The sequence below is a fragment of the Lepidochelys olivacea genome (genome assembly GCF_965140295.1).
Source record: "Lepidochelys olivacea isolate rLepOli2 genome assembly, chromosome: 2".
Lineage (NCBI taxonomy): Eukaryota > Metazoa > Chordata > Testudines > Cheloniidae > Lepidochelys > Lepidochelys olivacea.
The window spans coordinates 69271279-69290881 of record NC_140412.1 but is presented as its reverse complement, the minus strand read 5'-3'; the positions used below and the strand labels follow the sequence as shown (position 1 = coordinate 69290881).

Here is a 19603-nt window from a genome sequence, read left to right as displayed (position 1 = left end):
GGACTATAAGGTGGATAGAAAGCTGGCTAAATTGTCGGGCTCAACGGGTAGTGATCAATGGCTTGATGTCTAGTTGGCAGCCGGTATCAAGCAGAGTGCCCTAGGGGTCAGTCCTGGGGCCAGTTTTGTTCAACATCTTTATTAATGATCTGGATGATGGGATGGATTGCACCCTCAGCAAGTTTGCAGATGACACTAAGCTGAGGGGAGAGGATAGGATCCAAAGTGACCTACACAAATTGGAGGACTGGGCCAAAAGAAATCTGATGAGGTTCAACAAGGACAAGTGTAGAGTCCTGCTCTTAGGACGGAAGAATCCCATGCACCACTACAGGCTGGGGACCGACTGGCTATGCAGCAGTTCTGCAGAAAAGAACCTGAGATTACAGTGGATGAGAAGCTGGATATGAGTCAGCAGTGTGCCCTTGTTGCCAAGAAGGCCAACGGCATATTGGGCTGCATTAGTAGGAGTATTACCAGCAGATTGAGGGATGTGATTATTTCCCTCTATTCGGCCATATCTGGAGTATTGCGTCCAGTTTTGGACCCCCCACTACAGATAAACTGTGGACAAATTGGAGAGAGTCCAGCAGAGGACAGTGAAAATGATCAGGGGGCTGGGGCACATGACTTATGAGGAGAGGCTGAGGGAACTGGGCTTGTTTAGTCTGCAGAAGAGAAGAGTGAGGGGGGATTTGATAGCAGCCTTCAACTACCTGAAGGGGGGTTCCAAAGAGGATGGAACTCAGCTATTCTCAGTGGTGGCAGATGACAGAACAAGGAACAATGGTCTCAAATTGCAGTGCGGGAGGTCTAGGTTGGATATTAGGAAACACTATTTCACTAGAAGGGTGGTGAAGCACTGGAATGCGTTACCTAGGGAGGTGGTGGAATCTCCATCCTTAGAGGTTTTTAAGGCCTGGCTTGACAAAGCCCTGGCTGGGATGATTTAGTTGGTGTTGGTCCTGCTTTGAGCAGGGGGTTGGACTAGATGACCTCGTGAGGTCTCTTCCAATCCTAATCTTCTGTGACTCTATGATTTTATTAATACAAAATAATATTTAAGGATTTAAATTACTAACAGAATAGACATACCACTTTAAATTTACAAAAAGTACATGTTTTAAAATATAGTAGGGCTGTCAAACGATTAAAAAAATCAATCGTGATTAATCTCAAGATTTAAAAAATCATGATGAATCACAGTTTTAATCACACAATTAAACAATAACAGAATACCATTTATTTATATATTTTTGAATGTTTTCTACATTTTAAAATATATTGATTTCAGTTACAACACAGAATACAAAGTGTACAGTGCTCACTTTCTATTTATTTTTTTGATAAATATTTGCACCATAAAAAACAAAATAAATAGTATTTTTCAATTCACCTAATATAAGTTCTGTAGTGCAATCTCTTTATTGTGAAAATAAAACTTAGAAATATAGATTTTTTTTAACATAACTGCACTAAAAAATAAAATAGTATAAAACTTTAGAGCCAACAAGTCCTTCTTGTGGACCATGGTGTCAGAAGTCTTAAAAGACCAACACTCCACGTCGGAAACTACAGAACCTGAATCACAAAAAAGAAAATCAACTTTCTGTTGCTGACATCTGACTCAGATGATGAAAATGAACGTGTGTCAGTCCACACTGCTTTGGATCATTATTGAGCAGAACCCATCAACAGCTACAACAGTGCCATGTGAACGCCATCAGGTGACATTGTAAATAAGAAGCAGGCAGCATTATCTCCCATAAATGTAAACAAACATTTTTGTCTTAGCGATTGGCTGAACAAGACGTAAGACTGGGTGGACTTGTAGGCGCTAAAGTTTTACATTGTTTGTTTTTGAGTGCAGTTATGTAACAAAAAAAATCTACATGTGAAAGTTGCACTTTCACAATCAAGAGATTGCACTACAGGACTTGTATAAGGTGAATTGAAAAATACTATTTTTGGCACATATTTACATTAAAAAGATAATAAAAATAATAATATAAAGTGAGCACTGTACACTTTGTCTTCTGTGTTGTAATTGAAATCAATATATATGAAAATGTAGAAAACATCCAAAAATATTTATAATAAATTTAAATTGGTATTCTATTGTAAAACAGTGCAATTAAAACTGTGATTAATTGCGATTACTTTTTTTTAATCAAGTTAATTTGTTCTGAGCTAATCGCTTGATTAATTAACTGCAATTAATTGACAGCCCTAAAATATAGTGATCAGTCAAGTATCTGCCAAAAGCTGGTTGGTTTAACAAAAGATGGCCTTTTAATAAAAGAAATACTCCAAGGGTGGGGATATTTTAAGGCTGTTTTCTTGAGACAGGAGGTTGCCTAATAAAGGAACACACTCTACGCCGGAAGTTTTGCTTGTTTTAACATACCAAGAGTAGGTTCAAAGTCCTGCATTTCTCCTGCAAAAGCAGACAGCACCTCAAGAGTTCTTTAAATATTTCAGTTCCCTTTTCTGCTGTAGGTGTTTTCTGCTGTAGGTGTTTGCAATGTTACAAACACTGCAGAAGAAATATACAACATTGAGCTGAGTTCCAGATGGGTATATGGAATAAGAAGTGATTTTTCAGCTATGTTAATTTACATTGTATTTGCATATATTTAGTTATTGGTTTAGAATCTCAACTATTCCCTTGGATTTGATAAATAAAAAAAAGCATCTCCGTTCATCCTAAAGTGCCATTCTAGTCCCAAAAAAACTATATAAAAATGGCAGCTTCTAACTCGTAAATTCAAAGTAGAAATAAGGAATAAGTGACTCAGGGGCTTTCCAGTCTGTTTATTAATAATCTAAGTGCTGGTCTATACACAAAGTTTAAATCAAAATAATTAAATCTGCTTCATTTCACACCTTTTGTTGTTTTCGTGCAAGTTCCTATGTGGATACCCTTATTCCAGAATAAGAGCATCCACACACAGATTTGCAACAAAAATAATAAAAGCCAAGTTTGATATTTTAGTGCAACTTTGTGTGTAAACCAGCCCTACATTTTCATTTACAAAAGAAAATATTCTGGCACTTATTGTTGCAAATAACATGACAAGTGTTATATTCCCAAATCTGTAGACAAACAACGTGAAGTAATAGGCATTAACTGTCAAAAGTCCAAATCCTGGCCCTAGCCACAACTATATATAAATAACATGGTAAATTTATAAGGAAGGTCCTCATAGATTGAGAAGTGAGGGGAAGAAATCATCCTTTCACCTCCATCAGATCTTCCTGAGGCAGCAAAGCTTCTCTTTAGCTGTTGCTGAAGCCTCAAGGTTGGAGTTATATTTCTCCAACTATGCCTACTCTGTGTGGGGTGGAATGATCTGTAGATCTTCATCGCAGCTGATATTCAGCCCTACTTCCCCAGTTACTGCTGTGTAGAAGCAAGTCCCTAATTGGCCCCCATGTCTTGCAAATGTTGCATGTTATTTCAACTACTCATACATATTGCCAGGTTCTAAGTAAACTGTGACCACTCAGATAAGAGACCTGAGTATCATATGGACAGCTCAATGAAAACCTCCGTTCAAAGCTCAATAGTGAAAAAAGAAAATGTTAGGCTGCATAAAGAATAAATAGAAAATTATACTGAGAATATTATAATTCCATTGTAGATCAATGGTACATTCACCTAAAATACTATGTTCAAATTTGGTCGTCCTAACAAAAGAGGATATACCAGAGAGAGAAAAGATCCAGAAATAGATGGCAAAAGTATCTGAAGACCTAAAAAAAAACCTACTTCTTAACCCCTCCTCCATGAAGAAGAGACTGAATTGTATAATAGGGTACACAACAAAGATATACAAAATAATTAATTGTATAGGGAAGGTAAATCTTCTATTTACCTTTTCAAAGAGACAGACAGTGAAACTGAAAATAGACATTTTTTAAAGACTGTGCATAATTAGCCTATGGAATTCACTGGAAGAGAATTCTGATCAAGAGCTTAATAGGAATAAAAAATATTGGACATGTGTCACGGTTCCTTCCCCACTCTGAACTCTAGGGTACAGATGTGAGGACCTGCATGAAAGACCCCCCTAAGCTTATTCTTACCAGCTTAAGTGAAAAGCTGCCACCACCAAAGTGTTACATAAAGAACAGGGGAAGTGCCCACTTGGAAACGTCTCCCCACAGAATATCCCCCCCAAGCCCTACACCCCCTTTCCTGGGGAAGGCTTGATAAAAATCCTCACCAATTTGCATAGGTGAACACACACCCAAAGCCTTGGATCTTAAGAACAATGAAAAAAAACAATCAGGTTCTTAAAAGAAGAATTTTAATTAAAGAAAAAGTAAAAGAATCACCTCTGTAAAATCAGGACGGTAAATACCTTACACGGTAATCAGTTTCAAAACATAGAGACTCCCTCTAGGCAAAACCTTAAGTTACAAAAAGATACAAAAACAGGAACATACATTCCATTCAGCACAACTTATTTTATCAGCCATTTAAACAAAACAGAATCGAACGCATCTCTAACTAGATTGCTTACTGACTTTTTACAGGAGTTCTGACCTGCATTCCTGCTCTGGTTCCAGCTAAAAAACATCACACAGACAGAGCCTTTGTTTCCCCTCCATCCAGCTTTGAAAGTATCTTGTCTCCTCATTGGTCATTTTGGTCAGGTGCCAGTGAGGTTATCTTAGCTTCTTAACCCTTTACAGGTGAAAGGGTTTTGCCTCTGGCCAGGAGAGATTTAAAGGTGTTTACCCTTCCCTTTATATTTATGACAACATGCATCTGCATAAAGAGAACAGCTTACAGTATTATTATACAAGATAGTTTATTATTCCCCAGTAAGGGATATAGACCGATATATACTTAAGGGAATAAGGCAACCATTAACTGATGATCTTAGGAAGAAGTTTTCCCTCTGGGCAGGTTATTTCATAATTATCCATTATAGCACCTTCCTCTGAAACAATTGGTAGTTGCCCCTATCAGAGATGGGCTACTGGATTAGATAAGTAATTAGATATGGCAGTTCCACTTCTTATCCACTACATAGGTTCCCCAAACCTACCCCACCATTGAGAAGCTGAAGTACATTCCGCAACAAAGGTCTTAGACAGTCGTGGGTTGGGTGACATTCAAGGCCAAAGGAATGAAACACTTTTGCCTCTCGCTTCTGTGTGTCTGAGTTTTACCCTTCATAACTAATGTATGTCTGGAAATTCTGGGACGCTTCAGCTCTCCCCTCTTATCCACTCCAAATTTTGTGCACTGTGGCGACAAGTAGGATAAATAGTCTCACCAAACTATACAGGAGATGTATTATTAACAACTCCATTTCAGATGTGATGCACTGGCCTTTTGTGCTGCCACATTGTATCGCAAACTTACATCCAAAATACGTTGCCTACTTTCACTCTGTCATAAATATAAAGGGAAGGGTAAACCCCTTTGAAATCCCTCCTGGCCAGGGGAAAGCTCCTCTCACCTGTAAAGGGTTAAGATGCTAAAGGTAACGTCGCTGGCACCTGACCAAAATGACCAATGAGGAGACAAGATACTTTCAAAAGCTGGGAGGAGGGAGAGAAACAAAGGGTCTGTGTGTCTGTCTATATTCTGTCTTGGCCGGGGATAGACCAGGAATGGAGTCTTAGACCTTTTAGTAAGTAATCTAGCTAGGTACGTGTTAGATTATGATTTCTTTAAATGGCTGAGAAAAGAACTGTGCTGAATAGAATAACTATTTCTGTCTGTGTATCTTTTTTGTAACTTAAGTTTTTGCCTAGAGGGGTTCTCTATGTTTTTGAATCTAATTACCCCGTAAGGTATCTACCATCCTGATTTTACAGGGGGGATTTCTTTATTTCTATTTACTTCTATTTTTATTAAAAGTCTTCTTGTAAGAAAACTGAATGCTTTTTCATTGTTCTCAGATCCAAGGGTTTGGGTCTGTAGTCACCTATGCAAATTGGTGAGGCTTTTTATCCAACATTTCCCAGGAAAGGGGGGGTGCAAGTGTTGGGAGGATTGTTCATTGTTCTTAAGATCCAAGGGTCTGGGTCTGTAGTCACCTAAGCAAATTGGTGAGGCTTTTTACCAAACCTTGTCCAGGAAGTGGGGTGCAAGGTTCTGGGAAGTATTTTGGGGGGAAAGACGCGTCCAAACAGCTCTTCCCCAGTAACCAGTATTAGTTTGGTGGTGGTAGTGGCCAATCCAAGACAAAGGGTGGAATACTACCTTGGGAAAACTACCTTGGGGAAGTTTTGACCTAAGCTGGTAAAGATAAGCTTAGGAGGTTTTTCATGCAGGTCTCCACATCTGTACCCTAGAGTTCAGAGTGGGGGAGGAACCTTGACACACTCCCAAGCAGGGTCAAGTGTATTTCACGCCTGGAGAATCTGATGCAGAATTTACTCCTCTGCACACAATTCTGCTCCAGAATCCCAGCACTCTCTTTTTTTAAATTGTTTCTAACCTATATGGTTGCAGAGAAAACCTTGAAAATTTGAAGTGAGTAAATCAATGCAGTAATGTCTTCAAGAGTCTACAGAGAGTCTGAAACAATACCTGTAAGAGGTGTAAACTGCTCTGCTCATCTCAATCAGGACCCCATGAACTCTGCCTCCTTCCCTCCCCATGAGAGCCAAGGACTGCTGCCTCAGTGCCAGGGACTGGACTAGATGACTTCTTGAGGTCCCTTCCAGCTCTACATCTGTATAATTCTAGGATTCTGAGTGAAAGGAGCCAGAAGTGTGAGCTGGGCTGCCAAGGCATTGCAGCCAAGATCCAATGAAGCCAGCTTCATGCTCCACTTTCATGAGCGTGGACGTTCTGACTCAGGCCACCTTGACAACATCATAGGAGCCAAAGTGTGTGTGTGTGTGTGTGTGTGTGTGTGTGTGTGTGTGTGTGTACGTACAGGGGGAACGGACAGGAGACATGGAAAATGAAGAGTATTTCCTAGCAATAATACGTTAACATTGGAACAGAATTTAGGGGTTGTTCCCTTCAGAATTTAGTTCCATTGCACATACTGTAGAATTTCAAAATGTTTACCTGAGCACCCACGGAGTCAGCGCCTATGTCTACTACATAAACTTCATCTACTATGCTTGTAATTCCAATTTCAACAAAAAACTCACAATCCATCACGTGTCTGGCAATTCTAAAATTTATAAGACCACACCAGTACTTATGTTCCTTCTCTACAGTACACTTTTTCTTTGAAAATTTCCCACCATTGGTACTATAGGTGAAGCCACATCAGAGATAAGAACAGTGAGACATTTTTACATAAAAGCAAGTGTAGACAGCCCAGGAGTAAAACAGCATCAGCTGTCAAGAGCTCATTACTACCAACTTGGGCTGCATAAGAACCAATAGCTCAGAGCAGTGTTTCCCAACAGGTGTGCTGTGGAATTTTTTGAAAAACTACACATGAGAACAAAAATATCTTCCCTTGTATTTTAGTGTCTGTCATAAATATAAAGGGAAGGGTAAACCCCTTTGAAATCCCTCCTGGCCAGGGGAAAGCTCCTCTCACCTGTAAAGGGTTAAGAAGCTAAAGGTAACCTCGCTGGCACCTGACCAAAATGACCAATGAGGAGACAAGATACTTTCAAAAGCTGGGAGGAGGGAGAGAAACAAAGGGTCTGTGTCTGTCTGTATGCTGTTTTCTGCCAGGGATAGACCAGGAATGGAGCCTTAGAACTTTTAGTAAGTAATCTAGCTAGGTATGTGTTAGATTATGATTTCTTTAAATGGCTGAGAAAAGAATTGTGCTGAATAGAATAACTATTTCTGTCTGTGTATCTTTTTTGTAACTTAAGGTTTTGCCTAGAGGGGTTCTCTATGTTTTTGAATCTAATTACCCTGTAAGATATCTACCATCCTGATTTTACAGGGGGGATTTCTTTATTTCTATTTACTTCTATTTTTATTAAAAGTCGTCTTGTAAGAAAACTGAATGCTTTTTCATTGTTCTCAGATCCAAAGGTTTGGGTCTGTGGTCACCTATGCAAATTGGTGAGGCTTTTATTCCAACATTTCCCAGGAAAGGGGGGGTGCAAGTGTTGGGAGGATTGTTCATTGTTCTTAAGATCCAAGGGTCTGGGTCTGTAGTCACCTAGGCAAATTGGTGAGGCTTTTTACCAAACCTTGTCCAGGAAGTGGGGTGCAAGGTTTTGGGAAGTATTTTGGGGGGAAGGACGCGTCCAAACAGCTCTTCCCCAGTAACCAGTATTAGTTTGGTGCTGGTAGTGGCCGGTCCAAGGACAACGGGTGGAATATTTTGTACCTTGGGGAAGTTTTGACCTAAGCTGGTAAAGATAAGCTTAGGAGGTTTTTCATGCAGGTCCCCACATCTGTACCCTAGAGTTCAGAGTGGGGGAGGAACCTTGACAGTGTCAGAGCCAGATCGCATTCTGTACTTTTGCTTTCCAGAGCAAGGCCCCTTTTAAATATTATGCATGCGTCACATTCCATTCCCCAAACCAAGGTTAAGATAGCAAATTTGAGTCCTGTGGAGTGGGGGAAGGAGAGAGGGAAGGAATGGGGGGAAAGCCACCTTCTGCCTGGCTATCTTCCTCATTGCTTCACCGCCTCCATGGGCAGAGCAACCAATCAGAACTCAATCTCCCTCTCCCCACCCCCATATCCTGTGTGAGCAATGGGTTGGGTCCTCTGCTCCTCCCCGCTGCAGCCGGGAAGTGGAGCGGGACCCTAGTGCAACCCCCCACCAATGGGAGGTGGGGAAGAACCCTAGGAGAAGCAGAGGTGAGGCAAGGGGTATGGGTAGTGCGTAACAGAGGCTGAGGGAAGCTAAGCCTCCCCAAACCTCACACCACTGGGTGGGGGGGAGGGAGGGCAGAAGCAGATTACCCATGGGCCCCGGGGCCCATGCCCAGGGACCCTGGCCAGTTTGGAGCCCCTGGAAAAATCTCCCCACACCACAGCCCCTGGGCTGGAGGAGCTCTTGCTCCCTGCTGCAGCCCAGGGCCGCAGTGGGGGCACAGAGCTTTTCCAGTCTTAGGGCTGTAGCTGGGGTGTGGGGGGCAGAGGTAGAAAGGAACAAGTTGCGGGTGGGGCCTCAGGGGAAAGAAGCAGAGTGGTGGCAGAATGGGGTAGGGTCATGAGGGAAGGTGCGGAGGGGCCATGGGGGGGGCCACATGTGGAAGGAGTGGGGCCTCGGCTGAAAGAGGCGGGGAAGGGGCTAGCCTCCCCAAGGGGAAGCTTCAATTGCCGCCCATGGTGGGGGGGATGGAATTAGTGGGGGCTGAGGGGAGCTGGAGAGGCAGAACGGTGGGGGCTGGGTGGGGTGTGGCAGAATTGGGGTGAGGTGGGGGCTGAACTGGTGGAGGGTGAAGACAGAACTGATGGGGGCTGGGCGCAGAACTGATTTGGAAACTACAGACTGTGACAAGGGTGGTAAACAGCTTAAACCGAGGCGGTAAGAAGGGAGGCTCATTTGGAGACTATATGATGGTGTTCCTCAAAATAATTCAAGGTATGTTGCAGAAGAGAAAAGGTTGGGAACCACTGGGCTAGAGCTGAAAACCTACATCATTCGTATTATCTTTGATGGCTCAAAATGCCTCGGAAATATCAACCAATTCTCATAGCTATCAGTGAACCCCATTTGAGTGTAACTATCGTTCAGCCCCAAAATGTTCAGAATACCAATTTTTAATAATAAAATGATAGCACCTCACAATACACAATAAAAAATGCTTGTTAACAGCATTTTAAAGACCCCTTTCAAAAATATTCATAAACTATCTTTTGCTTCAGCCTGAAAACTGAAATTTGTTTCCTAACTGAATTTTCCTCCTTCTTTCATTGCTGAGCTATTGGAATATTTTTTTTACTCCCCTATAAAATTTGCTTTGAAAAAGGAATGCACAAAAAAAGTACATGGAATGGAATTTTTAAACAGATAAAAGAAAGGGTAGGTCAAACTTTGGTCCTATCAGTCTTCAAAATGTTCATATAGCAGGGGTTCCCAAACTTGGTTCATGGCTTGTTCAGGGTAAGCCCCTGGCAGGTCACAAGATGCTTTGTTTACCTGAGCATCTGCAGATATGGCTGCTCGCAGCTCCCAGTGGCCGCAATTCGCCATTCCCAGCCAATGGGAGCTGCGGGAAGCGGCGCGGGCCAACGCACCACTTCCCGCAGCTCCCATTGACTGGGAACGGCAAACTGTGGCCACTGGGAGCTGTGAGCGGCCGTACCTGCAGACGCTCAGGTAAACAAAGCGTCTCGCGGTCTGCCAGGGGCTTACCCTGAACAAGCCATGAACGATGTTTAGGAACCCCTGCCATGTAGTCACCTGTTGCAGTAATACATATTTAGTGTTTAAAGGGGAAAAAAATCTCTTACCGTGCCATAGCTTTCCATACATACTAATTATGCGTGACACCATTAGCCTTCCATTGTCCCATAGTTTATTGGAAAAATCATCATCTAGGCCGTTCTTTCTCTTGTAAATGTGAAGGCAAATATTACAAAAGATGCAAACGATAAACCAGAGTAAATAAGGAAAAAATAATATTGTGAGTGACACACACAAGAAGGAGCCCATATAGTTTGGATAGTGGTAGTCCAGACCAATCCATTCTTTTAATACGTAAATCAGCCAGGTTGAGTTGATCACAGATTCCTGCCCTGAAGTATAGGATTCACTTTTACTTATCATCTTCTGTTTAAAAAAGAATTAGACAAACTGAGTCAAGCTCTCTTCGTAGTCAAAGCAGCTTCTTAACTTTGCCCCTAGAAAGAGAGAACACACTGTGTCATTTATTCCTACTACTACCACCAGAGAAGTTACACACATGCTTTCATTGTATGTAATTAATTTCATTGTATCGTGCCCTTTTGCTATGTTGCTTCTAAGCAGCTGTTGCTGTTATGGGGAGTGTTGACAATTTATAGTAGGAAACGTGTTTCCTGGGGAAATGTTGCGCTTACAAGGTGTTGCTGCAAACAAGCATCTACTGTATCCTGTTTTTCTCATGTGAAGTAGGACTTTGACATATGGTTATGGATACACACACAACTATTTTTAAACACATTGCAGTAGTGCCAGAAGAGCATCAGCAGAAGAGGGGACGGACAGCAGCAGAGGAATCCCTGACCAGTGATGGACTGAAGTGTCGTGAAATACCTGTGCAATGGGGCTAGGGGCAACACTGATGGAGATTCGGTGTTGATCAGAGAGGGAGAACTGAAGTTGATAGATCAGAGAAGAAAGAGTTTTTATCCAGAACAAGATTTAATGAGTGGCCATCGTGGTGAGTGAAGGAGCTTTCTAGGGATGAAGATCAACTGCAGAGGGGAGGATGAGGAAATGAAGCTGAGGAGGCAGCAACTAATGGGTCAGAAGAGACATCAATGTGGAAGATTAAATCAAAGAGTGTGAAAGAGGAGAACTGTGAGTAGAGGCAGAAGGAAAACTAAGAATCATAGAGGAACATGGAATGGTCAAGGTAACAAAATAAGGAAGGAACTTGCTCCTTCCTAGATGATCTTCTCCCCACTTGCTTCTCTCCCTTCCACCAGAAGCCATTATGAAACCTTAATTATAGTGCTTGGTCCTGCTATAATGAAATGAAATAAATAATGGTCAGTACAGCCATCTTTGAGTCTTGCTTAACATACCAACGTTTAGTGGTGTGCCTTTGTTCTATAATTGTTTTATATAAGGTTTCAGAGTAACAGCCGTGTTAGTCTGTATTCGCAAAAAGAAAAGGAGTACTTGTGGCACCTTAGAGACTAACCAATTTATTTGAGCATGAGCTTTCGTGAGCTGTGGCTGTGGCTGTGAGAAAGCTCACGAAAGCTCATGCTCAAATAAATTGGTTAGTCTCTAAGGTGCCACAAGTACTCCTTTTCTTTTTGTTTTATATAATATTTCTTAACCTCACCAGTATTGCGAGGACTGATTAGCAAATTTTTGCGACGGACTTTGATATGAAGTTCTACTTAAAAAAAACAACATTAAGAACTATGCTCTGTATAATAGTAATATCTATCTGTATAATAGTAATTATAAAACTAAAAGGAGGCTAATTTGCCAGGTACTTTGCCCGTCTTCTCCTGTGTCAGCAAAATTCAATACACTTGTAACAAACAAGAATAGAACAAATAACAAGGTGGCTTGCAGTTGCATTGCGAGAATACACCTACAATTGTGGAGACAGATTAGAACCCCAGAGGTTTATGGTTCATTAAAGGTGGGACTGGTAGCACCCAGGTTGCCTGACACTCACCCTTGTAAGAGTCTGTTTCAGCTATTTATAATTTTGCCAGACTTTAACTTTGTGGGCTGAAATTTTCCATGCCAGAAAATATGGAACTGGGGAAGAGATAGGTTGGAGAGGACAGGGCAGAAAGGGTCACACCTTGGGGAATGGGCAGAAGAATCTGCGCCCACTAGAGTGAAATCCAAGATTTCTGAGTCCCACCATTCACAGTCCCAAAATGTCTGTGAAACCCATTAGCAAGTGTCCCATTCTGCTCTGGTGCTGGTCCACATAGCAGACACTGGTTATCATCCTCTATCAGTTAGTCCATTAGCTCAAAATGGCAGAGGTCTGCGTGGTGGATCTAAGGGTACGTCTATACTTGTAGCTAGGGGTGCGATTTCCAACTCACGTAGACATACTCACACTAGCTCTCGTCAAGCTAGCGTGCTAAAAATAGTAGTATAGCCACTGTCGCGCAGGCAGCAGCAAACAGCTAGCTGCCCAGAGTACAAACCCTCCTGGACCCTGTGGGTATGTGCTCAGGATGGCTAACTCATGCCACCAATAGCCTCTGCCCATGCTATCAGGACTACTAGGGTGGCCAACTTTCTAATTTGTGAAAAATGGACACTGAGTGCCGGAACCTCTCCCGCCCCCTACTCCGCCTCTTCCCTCCCTGAAGCCCCACCCGTGCTCTGACTCTTCCCTCCTAAGGCCCTGCCCACTCTGTTTCTTCCCCCTAAAGCCCTCCCCCTGCTCCACCTCTTCACCCCCATCGCTTGCTGCTCTCTCCACCTCCCTCCCCCTACCAGCTGAGCAGGGATTTAGGGGTGGAGGGGTGACTGGGGCAGGACGTTCAAGGGAGAGCCTTGCTCTGGGGTAAGTGATTGGGGCAGCACAGGGGATGGAGAGCCACACTTGGGGGTGGAGGGGTGACTGGGGCAGGACAGGGGAGGAAGAGCCACACTCTGGGGGTGGGGGTGAGGGTGACTGGGGCAGGATGGGGAAGGGAGAGCCGTGCTCTGGGGGGTGACTGGGGTAGGATGGGGGAGGGATGCTCCAGGGATGGGGGTGCGCTCCAGGGATGGGGGTGACTGGGGCAGGGAGAGCCGTGCTCTGGGGGGTGACTGGGGCAGGATGCGGAAGGGAGAGCCATGCTCTGGGGGATAACTGGGGCAGGACTGGGGAGGGAGAGCCACGCTCCAGGGGTGAGGGGTGACTGGGCAGGACTGGGAAGGGAGAGCCACGCTCCAGGGGTGAGGGGTGACTGGGGCAGGACTGGGGAGGGAGAGCCACGCTCCAGGGGTGGGGGGTGACTGGGGCAGGACGGGGGAGGAAGAGCCGCGCTCCAGGGGTGGGGGGTGACTGGGGCAGGATGGGGGAGGAAGAGCCGCGCTCCAGGGGTGAGGGGTGACTGGGGCAGGACTGGGGAGGGAGAGCCACACTCTGGAGGTGGGGAATGACTGGGGCAAGACGGGGGAGGGAGAGCTACGCGCCAGAGGTGGTGGGGGATGACTGGGGCAGGATGGAGGAGCCACGCTCCGGGGGTGGAGGGGTGACTAGGTCAGGACAGGGACCAGCACAAATGAGGCTGAGAAGGAGGTCTGGGTAGTAAACCCAGTCACTGGCCCACTCCTCAAACGCCGCATGCTTCAGGCTGGCCCCCGAGAGCGCTGGCCGCCATACCTCTCTGCGCCAGAGCCGGCAGTTCCTGAATGCTCTTCCAGCTCCAGCAGCAGCTGCTCTTCCCACCCTCCTGGTGGCAGAATGGAAGCCAATTGTGGACAGTTACTCAAGTGACCAGACTTTTAGTGTCCAGTGAGTAGTACTCACCGGACACTGTTGGGTCCCCTTTTCAACAGACTTGCTGGTCAAAAACGGGACACCTGGCAACCCTAATGACTATACTACTATCTTTAGTGCACTAGCTCAAAGAAAACTAGTGGTAGTATATCTGCACAAGCTGGGAATTAGATCCTGTTCTTACAACTACTATACCCACCTGCTGAAGTGAAGAAACAGATTGACGGAGCCAGAAGAGTACCCAGAAGTTACCTACTACAGGACAGGCCCAACAAAGAAAATAACAGAACGCCACGAGCCGTCACCTTCAGCCCCCAACTAAAACCTCTCCATCGCATCATCAAGGATCTACAATCTATCCTGAAGGACGACCCATCACTCTCACAGATCTTGGGAGACAGGCCAGTCCTTGCTTACAGACAGCCCCCCAACCTGAAGCAAATACTCACCAGCAACCACACACCACACAACAAAAACGCTAACCCAGGAACCTATCCTTGCAACAAAGACGGTTGCCAACTGTGTCCACATATCTATTCAGGGGACACCATCATAGGGCCTAACCACATCAGCCACACTATCAGAGGCTCGTTCACCTGCACATCTACCAATGTGATATATGCCATCATGTGCCAGCAATGCCCCTCTGCCATGTACATTGGTCAAACTGGACAGTCTCTACGTAAAAGAATAAATGGACACAAATCAGACGTCAAGAATTATAACATTCAAAAACCAGACAGAGAACACTTCAATCTCTTTGGTCACTCGATTACAGACCTAAAAGTGGCAATTCTTCAACAAAAAAACTTCAAAAACAGACTCCAACGAGAGACTGCTGAATTGGAATTAATTTGCAAACTGGATACAATTAACTTAGGCTTGAATAAAGACTGGGAGTGGATGGATCATTACACAAAGTAAAACTATTTCCCCTTGTTTATTTCCCCTCCTACTGTTCTTGTAAAGTGCTGGAAATGGCCCACTTTGATTATCACTACAAAAGGTTCCCCTCCCCCATGACCCCCCGCTCTCCTGCTGGTAATAGCTCACCTTTCCTGATCACTCTTGTTACAGTCTGTGTGGTAACACCCATTTTTTCATGTTCTCTGTGTATATAAAATCTCTCCACTATATTTTCCACTGTATGCATCCGATGAAGTGAGCTGTAGCTCATGAAAGCTTATGCTTTAATAAATTTGTTAGTCTCTAAGGTGCCACAAGTATTCCTTTTCTAGCTCCAAGAGTAGATGTAACCTGTAGGTTGCAACCCTGCTGATGACTCATGTGGGCATTAGTACGATGCCACATGCACGAACTATTAAAAGAACAATATTAAGGTTACAAAGTCAACCACTCAAAAGTAAGGAAATGCCAGAATTAAGGTGCCTGTGTCACCTTAATTCAGCCCCTTTGTGTATATGCATTATGGTGCAGTCTTTAGTTACATGACCATATGCAATTTTTTTCCATAAGTCACCTGCCTCATTCAGTGAATAGGATAGACCTGTTCTGAGGATGAATCAGGGTGTCTCAAATTGACATCCCAAAATTAATGGAATTTTTTACCTTAATCTCTCTGGGCCTCAGTTCTCCATCTTTAGAATGGGGATAATACTATGCCCTCATCTCACAGGGATGTTGTGAAAATTAACATTTGTGAAGCACTCATATACTATAGTGTTGAACACCACAGATAAACCCATGAGGAAATTAATCATTCTGTCTTCTGAGTAGTGTTTGAATAGTGTGCAGTAAATAAGGCATGGGGCACACACTGAACAATAATGATAAAATAAAATATTGAACAGCTGCCCATTAAGTGAGAATCACCCATCCTCTGCGCTGAATGAGGTAGGGGTCCTGAGGAAAAAAAGTATGTGATCATGTAATTAAAGACTTTATCATAATGCATACACACAAGGAGGCCAAACTAAGTTTGCATAAGAAACCTTAATTCTAGCATTTCCTAACTTTTGAATGCTTGATTTATCATCTTTAATAATGTTCTTTTAACATGATATTAAACATTTCTCGCTCTTTTTTAAAAAAATGTTTACAATCTAATGCAGTGCAAAACCTCAGATATTTGAAGAGGGGAAAAGAAGAGATTCCAGAATTGAAAGGATTGTGTTATACAAGTCTTTTCAAGATCAAGTCTTAAGAATGTTTTTATTTTTTTGTACTGAGTGGTTCCATTGACTTCAGCCTCTGTGTGCTGTATTATTAAAACCAGTAAAATAATAAAGTAAATACACAATTATTAAGCCATTTGGTATTTTGGGTCAGTTATCTTTAATAATCTCATCAGAGGAAATATTACCAAAATTAAGACTACAGGAAAGCTAAGATTCAATGCTCAGAAGCTTCTACAAATGCTGAGGCTGATGAATGAAAGATAAATAAGCCAAATAAACCACAACCAACTGATATGAAACTGCAACTCCCACAACTCTTAAATTGGGAACCTGCCATTATATCTGACAAATATCCTTAAATGGACACTGTCAACATTAAATCAATTTTTAAGAGTTTGAAATAGTTTCAGCTCTCAGATGTGCCCCATACCAGTTTTTGTGCGTTTACAATCACAGTTTACTATTATAGTTTTCTCTCTCCCATCTTGCTCCGTAAAAAAACAAAACAAGGAAACCTGACTAGCTGTGTAAGGGAGCTGATGACACTGTCTATCCACAGAGTGCAATCACAGGAACTACCAGATTGACCCGTGTTGCATCTGGTCCTGTGGTTTGTCTCCAACACTAGCCAACTACAAGATGCTTCAAGGAAGATGCAAGAAACGCTGAAGTGGGCATTTATGAAATACCTGCTCCTATTCTGTTCTCTTTATACTCTACACAGAAAATCCATCAATTAGAAATTAGTTAATCCCTGAAGACTAAGAGTTGATCACTTCCATTTTTCTTAAGTATTACCTACATTTACTGCAGATGTTCTCTGAATCCACATGAATGTCAAACTATTTTTTATCCTGCTAAACTCTTGCCCTAAATGATATATTGTGGCAAAGAGTTTGCACGTGCTAATTATGCATTAGGTAAAAGATCCTTTTGTTCGTTTCAAACGTGAGCCTTTTAATTTCCTTGAAAAATCCCACTGTTGCCTTATGAGAGAGGATAGGGTTGAGAGAAGCAAACTATCGCCTCTTTAGCCTCCATCTCTAAACAGTCCCAATCTTCCCAACCTCTCTTCCTACACAAGCTTCCCCTGCTTCTCAGCGTCAGTTTTGTTTGTTGCCCCTGGCTCAGCCCCCCCTTCTGTCAAATGCACAAACTAAACTAAAGGAACTGCTGTAGCCGCGCGAGCCGCACCACGGCGCAGGGCACAAGGCGGAGGGAGGCGGCCGCGCAGGGCAGAGGCTGCGCCGCAGCCCGGGGACCGGGAACCCCGCGGCTGCTGCGCGGGCCGCTGTCACGCGGCGCTGGGCGCGCTCGCCTCAGGGGAGCAGCCGCTGCGTGGAGCCCGCCCGTCCCCACACGCGTCCCCCGGGACCGAGAGTCCCCCGCGCTCAAGGATTCCTGCAGCTCACCTGGCTCCGGCTCTGAGCTCCGCGCTCCGCTTTGTCTCCAGCGCCGCTGGGTCCCGGCCAGGGTTAGCAGGGCGCGGGGCGGCACCCGGCAGAAGGGCTGGTGCCAGTTTCGGGAGCTTGTGAAAATCGCCCGGAGGCACAAGCGGGAGCCCGCCCTACCGCGGGCCCTGCCCTCCTAGGCCTTGGGAGCGAGTGCTTACCCCCCGCCCCTCCCCCCATGAACCGGACAGGGGCCTGAGCCCTCCCCACAGCATGAACCGAGAAAGAGGCCGGAGCCCCAGGGAACCCCCTGACCTCTGCCTCTCGCATGAACTGGGAAAGGGCCTCTGCCCCCTTATACTCATTGCTCCCCTCCATGAACTGGGAAAGGGGCTTGAACCCTCTGTGCCCCACCCCCACCCTATGCATGAACCAGGAAAGGGGCCACAGCCCTTCACATGCACTGTGCTGTCTAGTGCCTAAGCTGGGGAAATGGCCTTTCCCAGCAGCGCAGGAGTCTACATAGCTGTATTACACCTGGCTCTTTTTAGGGGACTTTCTGGTGACACCGGTCCAGAGTAGGGCCCCATTCTCCACCATGGCTCCCTGTTCACTGGGGCCCAAATAAGCAAAGGGGATATCAAGCTACTGTTCTCTGAGCGATCTGTAATATTATTATCACCTCATGTTCAAAAATTTTGACTAAAGTGTTAAGAATCATGCCACTGACTTAAAAATAATGAGAGTTTAAACACTAAATGTTTTGTGAACATTTTATTTGCCTTTTGTGTTTTGAGATTTCAGGGTATGTCTAGGTCACCTTGTTAAGGTTTTCTCTGCAACCCTGGGGGTTAGAGATTTACTATTTTAAAAAAATGAAAACAGACTCTCAGTCACAGGAGTCCAGGTACAGGGGCTTTAAGAAAAACACAAAGCACAAAATGTGACACCTGTATGACCAACTAGGTAGGCTGTTACACAGTAGTATCCAGCTTCCAAATAAGGAAGCCCTTACAACAAACTTCCTAAGCAGTAAGAATTTCACACCCCACCTTACAAGCTAATTAAAACACCCTGTAGCAAAAAATCCAGTAAGTGTTTGAAAAGTTTCAGAGTAGCAGCCGTGTTAGTCTGTATTCGCAAAAAGAAAAGGAGTACTTGTGGCACCTAGAGAACAGGAAACAATCGGTGTTACCATACACACTGTAATGAGAGTGATCACTTAAGATGAGCTATTACCAGCAGGAAAGCCTTTGCAAGTTGCAATTCTTCAAAAAAAACCCTTCAAAAACAGACTCCAACGAGAGACTGCTGAATTGGAATTAATTTTCAAATTGGATACAATTAACTTAGGCTTGAATAGAGACTGGGAGTGGGTGGATCATTACACAAAGTAAAACTATTTCGCCATGTTTATTCCCGCTCCCCCTCCCCTGTTCCTCAGACGTTCTTGTCAACTGCTGGAACTGGCCCACCTTGATTATCACTACAAAAGGTTTCTCCCTTTCCCCGCTGGTAATAGCTCATCTTAAGTGATCGCTCTCATTTCAGTGTGTATGGTAACACCGATTGTTTCCTGTTCTCTATGTATATAAATCTCCCATTGTATTTTCCACTGAATGCATCTGATGAAGTGAGCTGTAGCTCACAAAAGCTTATGCTCAAATACATTTGTTAGTCTCTAAGGTGCCACAAGTACTCCTTTTCTTTTTGTTTAAAAAGTGTGTCTTTTACAGGCATCAAGATAAGAATCAGACCTGAGATATTGTGAAATTGCATTATAAAACAGTGTAATTATTGCGCTAGACATGTCAGAAAAGACAGCACATTGTCTTGCTCTGCATATAGAGCACCATGAATTTAAGCCTGGAACCACCAGCTCAAAATTCATTTTTTTCCCCTGGGTTAAGTCAGTGGCAAATCTCCCCTGTATTTTGAAGGGAGCAGGATCTGGCCCTCAGTAGTCTGAAACACTGTGATCCATCTATTACCCATGAAAAATGCTTTCTATAAGTATCTTAATAGGAATTTTAGAGTGAT

The 19603-nt window shown here is 43.9% G+C and overlaps 1 protein-coding gene across 2 annotated transcripts in view; it reads right to left on the bottom strand.

Annotated features, from left to right (window-relative positions):
* LOC311516065 (DGAT1/2-independent enzyme synthesizing storage lipids-like) overlaps positions 1-17633 on the bottom strand; it is a 65373-nt gene extending 47740 nt beyond the window's left edge. For both annotated transcript variants that reach the window (XM_084619699.1, XM_084619700.1), the window contains exons 1-2: positions 17585-17633; positions 10367-10756 (exon numbers count right to left, since the gene is read on the bottom strand). In XM_084619699.1, coding sequence (XP_084475825.1) covers positions 10367-10682 — 316 coding nt within the window. In that variant the 5' untranslated portion in view covers positions 10683-10756; positions 17585-17633. The remainder of the gene's footprint in view (positions 1-10366; positions 10757-17584) is intronic.
* Positions 17634-19603: the final 1970 nt, after the last annotated feature.